This window comes from Alexandromys fortis, unplaced genomic scaffold, assembly GCF_014885135.2.
Source record: "Alexandromys fortis isolate MF-2015 unplaced genomic scaffold, M_Fortis_MF-2015_v1.1 scaffold_25, whole genome shotgun sequence".
Classification (NCBI taxonomy): domain Eukaryota; kingdom Metazoa; phylum Chordata; class Mammalia; order Rodentia; family Cricetidae; genus Alexandromys; species Alexandromys fortis.
The window spans coordinates 10,755,525-10,767,266 of record NW_026067904.1 but is presented as its reverse complement, the minus strand read 5'-3'; the positions used below and the strand labels follow the sequence as shown (position 1 = coordinate 10,767,266).

At 41.8% G+C, this 11,742-nt stretch overlaps 1 protein-coding gene across 4 annotated transcripts in view; it reads right to left on the bottom strand.

The window, feature by feature from the left end:
- Positions 1-4,743: 4,743 nt before the first annotated feature.
- Positions 4,744-11,742, bottom strand: part of Rprd1a (regulation of nuclear pre-mRNA domain containing 1A) — a 48,321-nt gene continuing 41,322 nt past the window's right edge. The window contains exons 7-8 of one of the 4 annotated variants that reach the window (XR_007590526.1): positions 6,254-8,153; positions 4,744-5,443 (exon numbers count right to left, since the gene is read on the bottom strand). Coding sequence is in view for 3 of the 4 variants with exons in the window: in XM_050134983.1 (XP_049990940.1) it covers positions 8,004-8,153 (150 nt within the window). In the remaining variant the exon portion in view is untranslated. Of the gene's footprint in view, positions 8,154-11,742 lie in introns of all 4 variants that reach the window. The other 3 variants (XM_050134983.1, XM_050134984.1, XM_050134982.1) reach the window with 3 other exon arrangements.

Below are 11,742 nucleotides of genomic sequence, written 5' to 3'. Positions count from 1 at the left end.
TGGTAGCATTTATTTCATTTTTAACAGTTTTTATTGTCATTTATTTCCAAAGGAAACAAAGGTCTTCAACATAAAATACAAATGACGACTTCTTTCAGCAGCATACAAAAAAAAAAAAAAAGCCTGTATTTTAAAAAATATTTTCAAAATTTAGGCCAGGCCACCAGTGGTGGCGCACGCCTTTAATCCCAGCACTCAGGAAGCAGAGGCAGGCTGATATCTGTGAGTTTGAGGCCAGCCGCCTCGTCTACAGAGCTAGTTCCAGGACAGGCTCCAAAGCTACTGAGAAACCCTGTCTTGAAAAGCGCCCCCCCCCCCCAAAAAAAATCAAAACTTTTAGTGTAATGTAGTATGGTATCATAAATATGGTCTAGATCCACATGGTGCACCAGTGTGGCAAAGACAGAAATCAAAGCAAGAAAAAACAATATTTTAGACAAATGATGTCTGATAAATGTCTACAGCTTTCTAAGAAACTAAAGTCTCTGAAATGACAGATAACAAGCACTGGGATATTCAGAGGTCATTAACTGCCAAAAATAGACCTCATAAATGCTGTATTTCACATATGGCCGAGTAACATCTAAAACTAAAATTGCGTGCCTACCGTACTGGTTTATTTGAAAAAGTGATTATTTCACCAACTATAAAGATGTTAAAAATATTCCAAGAGGGCTGGAAGGATGACCAGTAAGCAGAAGCAGTTACCGCCAGACAACGGCCTGGGTAATTCCCAGGACCCGCATGGTGGAAGGGGGAGCCGACCCCTACAAGTGCTATGTGTATAACCGAACGAGGACTGGAGACAGTGCAGTGATTAAGAGCACTTACTGCTCTTGCAGAGGGCCTCACATCCATCCAGAACTCTAGTTCCAGGAGATCAGATGCCCTCTTTTGATCCCCCTGGGCATTAGGCATGCACTTAGTACATGGACATACAAGCAGGCAAACACTAAGATGTAAATACATCTAAAAAAAAATCCATAATGAAAATTCTTTCCTAAATTGTAAGACATTCCTCTAAATACTGTTATTAAGTGGTATGCTCTAAAGTGTGTACTACTTAAAAACTGCTTCTTAACTCTGGCCCTGCACCGTATCACTAGAAGTGCTGCTGAAGAGAAAAACCACGTTAAAAACCAATAAGCTCAGTCACTGGAGTTAGCTTTCTGTAAGTTCACAGTGGGGAATTAGATGACTGGAAAGGATCTTGTTTTATGCTACTGATTTAAAATTTTACTGTTCTATTCCATTAATGAGCATAAAAGGAAGCAAAGAGACAGGGACTGACAACTGTTGTCTGTCTTCCTTAATGCTACTAAAGACATTTAGACTAGCTCCTCAAACAGAACGCTAAACGTGTTGCTATCTTGGGCGTCTATGCCAATAGATAGGTACATGATGAACTGGCCGGGAAGCTCACCTGAGGCCCTACAACACTCACATACCAGCTCAAAACCAGATGAAAAGTGTTAACTGCAGCTCAGATCTGAAAACCACAACCAAACCCCACTCCCCTACTTATGGCAGTATAGTGAATATAATGAGATTACACAATAGCACTGGGAGTGATTTAACAGCTTGGTCTCAGGAAGAATTTGCTGTCTATAATCCCAGAACTCTGGAAGACGGTGAGTTCAAGGCCAGTCTGAACCGTAGGTGAGACTCTGTGACAACAAGCAATAGCAAAAAGAGACATTATTATTTGGGGAAAGCCATATATTAATATATGACGTTTAAATTCCTCCTTCAACTTGTACTTCTGTAAGTAAGGTAAAGTTTTATTTGGTGAACAAAGAAACATATTGCTTGGTGGCAGAGTGAGTGACTACCATGGGCAAGGTACTTGGTTCCATTCTCAATAGCACACACAGGAAGACAGAATTAACTGAATAGAGCAGTATTTCTAGATATATCTGGATTGGCTAATCCAGATATATCTAGAATATATCTGGTTCTGAATCACAATTATTTGAATTAATTCAAAGTTCAAATTTTAGCCGGGCAGTGGTGGTGCACACCTTTAATCCCAGCACTCGGGAGGCAGAGGCAGCCTGGTCTACAAGAGCTAGTTCCGGGACAGGCACCAAAGCTACAGAGAAACCCTGTCTCGAAAAACCATAAAAAAAAAAAAAAAAAGTTCAAATTTTGTGTTTCTCCATGAAGCACAACTCAAATGTGCTAATTCTAAAGTTTGTTACATATCTCACTTTAGCAACAGATTAGGAGCACTGGTGGATGCTTAAGATAGGATGTTCAGGGGCTGGAGAGATGGCTCAACAATGAAGAGGTTTACTGGTCTTGCAGAGGACCTGAGTTGTGTTCCAAACACCAACTTCAGACAATTCACACAGCCTATAACTCCAGTTCTAGGGGTATCCAAAACCCCTGACCTGCAGGTACATGTACATATCTGTACGCGCACATACACATGAGATAAAATAACAAAATGTTCTTTAAAAAAATGGGTTTTTTTTTAATCTTAATTATCTAGGATTCATTTAAGAGGTGCATATACCTAACCTTGGATATTGTGATTCTGTAAAACTGGGCCCAATAATTTGTACTAAGAACAAGTTCTTGGCCAAGGCTAATGGTTCTGATCTAATATGCCCCTAGCTTAGAAAAATAAAATTCTGAAAATTGTATTATTCCATTCCCACTAGCTTTTAGACATTTGAAGACACATGAGCAGCTGAGTAGTAATCTGTGCCTCAAAAACACTCCATCAAACATCACTTGAAATCATCTCTATCAGTAGTTCACTCTAACTGCCATGCTGGTACACACCTATAATCCAGATAGATAGATAGATAGATAGACAGACAGACAGAGATGATAGATAAATTTTTAATATATTCATTCATATTTTGTTTTTTCGTGATAGGGTTTTCTCTGTGTAACAGTCTTAGCTGTCCTGGAACTAGCTCTTGTAGACCAGGCTGGCCTCAAACTCACAGAAATCTGCCTAATTCTGCCTCCCAAGTGCTGGGATTAAAGGCATGTGCCACCTCCACCTGGCAAATAAATTTTTAAAGGTGATTTTCAGCTTTTCTAACCTGGGAGGGAGTAAAGGAACGCGGACAGTCTCATGGAATCTAAGATTTAAAGGTGGGGATTGATGGGAAATAAACAGAGCAAGCAGCAATTAATATTAAACAGAGAAGCCGGAAGAAGGAACAGTGAATAGACAAGGGAACAATGAAGGGAAGAGACAAGACAGCTCCGCTGGAAACAGAATGAGCAGGTTAAGCAGTGCAATCAAGGGCAGTCCAAATCAATGTGAGCACTGAGCAGGCTGAGGCAGCGAGACCCCACCCCCAGGCCAGCTTAGGTGTCTGTGAGAAAGCCTAGCAAACCAACAAAACCAAACCAAAGGGAAAAAGAACAAGGCAAGGCAGAGCTGGTTCGGTGAACTGCAGGTTAGATATTATTATTATTATTATTAACAACAACAATAATAATAATAAAATGTGAAGGAGAACTGGGAAGGTGCAGAGTTGTCATGCAGACCCTTGGGGTCCCTCACATGCATACCGGGCTTGCCTCTTTGCAGCCTCTGGCATGGGATTCTGAGGCGGAACATGTGGCTATGGATTCTGTAGCTTATAAAGCCTACATTCTACTAGAGTAATGCGAACAGGAAGCACATGAATTCAGATGAAGTGGCTAAGTGCCATGTAAGAATGGGGGGAAAGGCACTAGCCAGAGGACCGTATTTCCCAAATTTCCCAGAGTGCAAAAATCAGGACAGTTTGACCTTTTCTAGTAACTTCAACTAAGTCGTGTGTGTGAGTGGTGTGTGTGTTGTGTCAGAGATCTAACCAGGGCTGTAGTCTTATTTACAAGCCTTCTACAACTGAACCACTTTCCCAGCCACAGCTGAGGCTTATCAAAACTCTTGCCCAAACAGATTTTTAGTATTTCCAATTTTACATTAAATCCAAAGCATGAAAACAAGTGGTTTAGCTACCACTACAGCACACCTGATTGTGATCCCTAGCACCACAAAAATTAATTCAGGATGTCACAGGAAGCCTATACTCCAGGAAGCTTCGGGTATTGACTGGCTGTCCACTTGAAAGCACTGTACTAGTGGGGCATGTAACAAGTGGCTCTTCTCTGCCTCCAAGGAGCCAACTATGTGATGAACTGTAAACCTGTACTTCATCATTACCCATAATTCGTGTGTGTGTATGCATGGTACATGTACCCAAGCTGAGCCTAGAACAGGACATTGGGTTTCTTTCTCTGCTGCTCTCTGTACCTTGAGATAGGGTCTCTCATTAAACCTGAAGCTATTCTGGCTATCCTAGCTGGCCAGGGAGCTCCTGGAATCTGCCTGTCTCCACCCCCAGGACTGGCACTTGTAACCATGCCCAGCTTTTTATTCAGGTGCTGGGAAACCAAACTTAGGTCCTCATGTTTACTTACTGCAAGGGCTCTTACCCACTGAGCTATTTCCCCAGCCCCTGCTTAAATATTTGAGATAAGAACTTGGCGCTCAGCCACCTGCAACTTAACAAATGACATAGTAATACTGATAGTCCTACAAGTCTGGACTACTGACCAAGTACAGGGACCTCTTTTTGTAGTTTCTGCTTCACTGACACTTCCAGGACTTTGCCAACTCCCTCCTCCCTTTAGCCCCATGCCTTTCTGTCCTTTATGCAATCAACTGGAGTCACCAAAAAAAAAAAAAAAAAAAAGGAAAAGAAAAAGAAATCACACGCACAAAAACTCTTCAAAAAGAACATAAAACTTTATTAATATCTTATACTGTCTTCAGATACAGCTAAAGGGTTTGTAAAAGACAGGGAGAATCCTTTTCCCATGTGCTCCTGTCACCTCAGACTGACTGTAGATGGCAACAAAAGCTCTGTATAACCAAATCCATTAAGTGACACACGTTCCCTTTCTGTACAGGAGAGCCGAGTCCACACTGTTAGCAACTTTGTAGAGCACACCTGGGAAGCACGGCTCATCTTTAGGAGTAACTCCTAGCAGTTGGTAAAGTAGGGTTTTGTGTTACTTCACATCCTGTCCATCAGAGTGGGAATTCAGGAAGGCCTCCTGCCTCCGGGTCACTGTCCTTGTCCTCTCCAGACTTCTCAGACCAGTCCGTGAACACACACCGTGACACTGCTCACGTGACAGTGACAGCGGACCAACCACGTTCTTTGAACTCTGAAAATCATGATGGCTGGATCATCCTAGCTTTTGTTGATTCTAAGGGATTTCTTAAAGAGAAGCCCTGATTCAGAATGCTGTGGAGCGCTATCACACACCTGCAGGGTGGCTTTCCTCAGGGAAGGCTGGCGCAGAGCACAGCTCCTTTCCAGGCTCCCAGCTCCCCCTGTGGTTCTTTTACTTACTGTAGTGTTGCAGGAGCAGAGAGGCACCAGGAATCTGTTCAAACTGCCACTGCAGACAGCTCTCTGCACTGTTTGTGGAGAAAAGAGGAGGGTGTCCATTCACAGCATAGGGCCTTGCTGCAAATGTGACTCACTTTGCCCTGAGGGCCAGGCCAGGTTGCTCTCACACCTCAGATGCATGGTAGAGAAAATGTGCATGATTTAGAGTTTGGTATTTTATACCCTCACCTAAACCTGTTTGTCTGTCTATCTGTCTGTCTTCCTTCCTTCCTTTTTCTTTTAAGGCAGGGTCTCACCATGAAACTAATGGCACGAATCTCACTACACAGAACTCTGTAGAACAAACAGGCTGGCCTTAAACTCACAGAGATCCTACTTCTACCTCGCAGGTACTGAGATTAAAGGCGTGCACCACCACACCCAGCTTAGACTATCTCCTAAGGCTTACCATGTTAACTACTGTTAAGGCTGGAAAACTTACTTCTAGAACATACTGTACAGTTTGTGTTCAGTTAGTGAGCTAACTAACAACTGTGGTTTATGGGACCCAGGATTTAAGTACTAGCATTTATCACAGATCTCATCAAGCTCTTTAAAAAAATAATACATTTTATCATAAATATTTAGATCAGATACTGGCATCAAAAGAGTATCTAAGTCTGTCTTCATGGTGAAAATATTTCAGCAAACTTCTAAAAGATTTTGTATCTTCCCAAGAGTACACCGTTTATAAATTAGTTTTAAATGGAAAAAAGTATCTACTTAAATGGATAAATCACCATGTCAGCAAATCATAAATAAGTTCAAGATACTGAAAATAAGTTAACACACAAAACTTCTGCTTCCAAAAACATCAAGAACAACAAAAACTAACTTACTTGGCATACTTTCAAAACAGGCATAACCAGGGTGTGAATGTGCATCTGTCCACCCTCCTTTGCTGAATCTTTTCTTCCATCCCTACACCTAGGGAAAAGACAGCAGCACTGGCAGACACCCTACTGTCAGGGGAGAGGCTGGCTGCTACACACAAACCCCTTCCTGTGACAGACAAATGCTGCTCAGGATGTGCCATGAGCCACTCCTCAGCCACAGTACAGGTTAAGTAGGTCTGTGGTGTGCACAGGGACCCTGCTATAGCTTCTATAAGGAAATGTGTCCTAACTCCCCAAAGCTATCTAAAGCACTGGAAGCTAGGACAGTCAGGGGATGCATGATGCTATACACAGAACTGCTCGGAGAGAGGTCAGATTGTTAAAAGCACTGTTTCCCAACCTACTGACTATTGAAGATAAATTACCTGTCATCCTTCACATGTAATTCACTTCAACTATAATCTCTTAATACTGAGAAAGAAACAATGAAGCCATTCAGAGTAGCAAGATATAATTGGCCTGTGAAACTTAAAAGGTGTTCTATTAACTAACTAGTTTGACTCTGATTACAACGAGAAATACAAAGCAATGAAGGAGAAAAATAGTTCCCTGTCATTACCAAATACAAACCTGCAGGTTCACAATGTAACTTAAAAGAAAGCTGGAGAGCATGCACCTCTCTAACACACCAGGACTGAGTAAAGGTACATTTGCTTTTTATGTACATCTGTAAACATACAAGTATAAAATTCACCAGATCTACCCTGTAGTAGCATTGCTTAATTCCCAAATATATAATTATTCAAAAACTTTAAGGAAATAAAATGTTTCAGGCTGCTTAACTGAGTATTATGGATACTGAGTTCTTGAGCTACTTAAGCTAAGTGCTATTTTACATTATATGGATGAGGGAATAAGCATGTCACTTTCTGACGTTTCCTTTACTCCCCACGGCTGGTGCTTTGTTAAAGGGACCAATGACACATGATGACTGACCTGACAGAAGCAGTCAGCTGTACTCTTGGTAGGACGTCAAAACTTACATCGTCCTCAAAGCACTGAATGCACTTAGCTCTACAGTGTAATCAAGGGAGTCTACTGAGCAGGCCTTTATCCTGGGCTGGCCTTCGGGGTGGAGTCACTGCAGTGCTATGGAAAAAAACGCTCCATAGGCTGTAATCTGACCCTCCATGTGACACCCATGCCTAGGGTTAAGTTACTGACCTCTAGGAAATAAAAAATGCAAAGGCATGAGGACACAGAGAAGCAATATTTGGGTGGTAAGAAGGGTAAAGGTGAGGTGGAAACATTTAGTCTCTTCTATAATCAAGTCCTAACAATACCATAATACAGTCTCACATCAGCTCTTGATCAGTTCTTCTCTTAGGAATTAGATAGTGTACAGTGATTAGATACTGAAAAAAAAATAAAGAAAAACAATTGAAAATACATGAAGAAACAGAAACATGGAATTTCTCACAAGGCCTCAAAAACATCAAAAAAACCAAAACTTACAAAAAGATCTTTTGAAAATAAGCACTATTAGGCTCATTAATACACAGAATCACTTGGTTTAACTAAGTCATGCTAATTCACTAATAAAAGAGTAAACAAACCAACATTTAAACCATTTTATAATTCCTTGTCATTTCTTGTACCATTCTCTGAAAACGTACAAAAATAACTCTGCAGGACTATTCACCTAACCTGTCTCCACGTCTGGCAAAGTCCTGGCTTTGGAAGAGACTGGCCATCAATCTTCACTGTAGATGTCCCCAGCAAAGGGCAGGTGCACATGACTGCCAGTGACATTGGGCAATCGAGATAAGTCTGGCAGGCTCTGGATCCGGGCTCTGAGTTCTTTGCGAACCAGGGAAACTCTGGCTAACTTGCGCTTATATTCCTGCAAAGACAAACCATTCTTGTTAGCTTTCATGATGAAAAAGCAATCTAGGGTTCTACTGATCTCTGCAGAGTGTATTATTCAGTTAATGCCAAATAAAAGAACATTCCACTGTTTTAGTCAAAAAGGCTACAGAGGCAATAGAGGGGTTGAATAAAAGTGTGTTAAATCCATGCATGAATACAACATAATGAAACAACACTACTTTGTATCAAAATATTATGTTTCCTTAAATTGAAACTTCAAATCCTTTTCTGTGACTGCTGGCAATAAACCATTGCAGCATTATCAGTAAACTGGGACTCTGTCTCCAATACAAACCAGCTGCTTCATAATACATTATAGTTCTGTTGGTGATGGTAGACTTGAGATGGTTCCATGTAACCACAGCTGACCATGGTCCAGTGTGTAGCGGAGGATGACCAGTGTCTGAGCCTGCTGTCTCCACCTCCTGAGTGCGGGGATGACAGCAAGCACCAGCACATCCAGGTTATGTGCTGCTGGAGAAGAACTCAGGCTTTGTGTACACTAGGCAAGCACTCTACCAATGGAGCTACAATCCCAGCGCCAGCACCTTTTCTTACAAGCTCCATTTATTACTGCTTTAAAATTAAGGTCATGACTACACCCCCACTGTTACTAATAAGTGATACATTATTATACACTCTGAAATTCTGATAGCCCCACTTGAATGCAACTTGAAGTAATGGTATACATTTTCTTCTATGTATTTTAAAACATTTAACTTCAAATGGGTTATACAGCTCACCAAACTGGGCACCAAAAAAACAGGTTTAAAAAGGCTGGCAACCAGTACCCCAAGGAATGAGAGACTAGAGGTCAATCAAGATAATCTGGTTTAGCAGAAGAGATCACTATCTGTGGCAGGTATGAAGGTTTGACATCCTCAGTTAAGTTCCCCAAGATAGCATGTGAAAATGCCCACATTCTTTTAGCCAACAGAGGCCTGCAGTGGGAACAAAAGAATAAGCATGCAGAACCCCTCTTCAGTGTATCTCAGTGCTGGCAGCACACCCCACTCTCCTTGGGATTTCTAAGAACCCACCTGACTTGTAAAAGAATGCTATTGGCCCCACTACACATTGGTATCTCAGAATATCTGAAAAGGGGTCTAGATTATATGAATTTTGTAAAAAGCCTCCCAAATGATGCTAGCAGCCAAAATTGTGAGCCACTTGCCTACATTTCTGATGCCAAAAATATTATCAACCAGGAAGCAGTCTTGGGACTTCTAAGTCTCCTCTGTAGAAGTAGAATTTACCTGGCAGGGCAGAGGGTTTGTCAGATTACTATGACACACAGCACTTAGGAAATAGGGTGGGGGAGTGTCTGAGAGAACTGGGCACATTAGCTGCAAAGCACCAGATAGCCACGAACATCAGAGGTAACAACATCCTTGCCTTTCCAACCAATTATGATGCCAAGCTGTACTAACAGGCATTTCAAGGGCCCTATAGTCCAAGGGCTAACTCTTTACTTGCCAAGGACACAGTCTTAGAATACCAAAGGTGCATATCACCATGGCAGCTGAGTGGTATACACAAAACAGTTAGAAGCAGGGGAATAGTTTTCTAACTATATACTTCTAAACATCAATTTTGGAGGGGGTTAACGGGTGTAGCTCAGTGGTAGTGTGCTTGCCTAGCATGCAAAGCCCTGGGTTCACTCATCAGTAACAGGTAAAACATTGTATTTGGAAGAGGGAAAGGCACAATGAAGTCCCAGAACATCTTGTTTCTGAGATAATTTCACTGTGTAGCCTAGGCTCCAACCCCCAGTGTGACCTTAACCAAAGAAAAACAACTTGAATCCTTTTCTCTACAAATTCTACTCTTTCCTTTTTTTTTTTTTTTACTGATTAGATAGTTGTTGTTTTTTTAATGATTTATTTATTAAGTATACAGTGGTCTGTCTGTCTGTATGCCTGCAGGCCATTAAGAGAGCACCAGATCTCATTTCAGGTGGTTGTGAGCCACCATGTGGTTGCTGGGAATTGATCAGGACCTTTGGAAGAGCAGGCAGTGCTCTTAACCACTGAGCCATCTCTCCAGCCCTGGATAGCTGGTTTTAAATTTTGAAGTACACTCAAGTATAATGGAATCTTTAGTCCCTGTACCCAGGAAGAGGTAGCAAGTGACCTCTGTGAATTCAAGACCAACCTAATGTACACAGTGAGTTCTAGGCCAGCCAGAGTGACAAAGAACACAGTCCTAAATAAATACATAAAAATTTAAAAGTTAACAGCTAACACTACACTAGCGCATATGCTTCAACAGGATGTGTGTGTGAAAACAAAGGTAAGAACTAAACATGGACAGTAACGCTGACATTTTTGTATTTGACATTTTGGGGGTTTTGTAACCCTGTATATTTAAGTCTTTAATCAAAACTGAAAATAATCCTCTACCTACTAGTATAATCACCTTTTTTTTCCATGTACCATTAAATTACTCTACAACTTTAGTCCCACACTGTTCTCTGACCTCCACACATGCAACATGGCACACACACGAACATGTGCACACACAGAAGACATTTAGTTTGAAAAGATATGGGCTCTCTCAGAACCCTCCTTCCTCATAACATTTTTTTTCCTAATTTGAAATCCCTATCTGTCAAACTTTAGCTGTATCATCCCTTATATCTTTATCAAAAACAGCATATACCACTATTTACTTCATGTATCTAAGCTAACTCCCTAAAAAATCTCCACTAGAGAAAACCTAAGCAATCGTGTACTGGTCTGAGTTTCATCCCCACAGTAAGACGAACAGAACTGACTCCTTAGGCAGCCTATACCCCGAAGCTTGGTCTCCGATGTCCTGCCAGTCTGCTCACTCACAAAGGCCCACATCTCTGCCTCACTTGCCAGTCTCATCCCACAACCTTTAAGCTTGCAATCTTTTCAGTTCCCAGCGTCATACAAAGCTCACTACCACTGGTTCAATCCGTGTCCTCCATCCTTAAAAACTGTACCCATAAGCCAGGTGTGGTACATACCTTTAATCCCAGCAAAGAGGCAGAGGCAGCAGGACCTCTGAGTTTGAGGTCAGCCTGGTCTATGCAGAGCTCCAGAATTGGCACAGCTACAGATCCCATCTCAAACAACGGGTTAAGGCTGGAAGATGGCTCTGTTGTTACAGGCTAGGCCCACAAGGTGGGGAAACTAACTCAATGTTGTTGTTTTATTTTTTTTTTGTTTTTGTTTTTGTTTTTTTTTTTTTCGAGACAGGGTTTCTCTGTGGTTTTGGAGCCTGTCCTGGAACTAGCTCTTGTAGACCAGGCTGGTCTCGAACTCACAGAGATCCACCTGCCTTTGCCTCCCGAGTGCTGGGATTAAAGGCGTGCGCCACCACCGCCCGGCTCTAACTCAATGTTATAGAGCTATTTCGGTGTCTGATCATCCTTCCACCTATGCACTAAGGTAAGCCTGTCATCTTAGACAGCAGGAGCCTTCATCTTGCCATGCTTTACCACAGAGTTAAAGTTCAGATTTACAAGATCCTATTATGCTGAAGGCCTGGGGTCAAACCTGTCCCTTAGATGATGTGATCAGCCTTAACTAGAT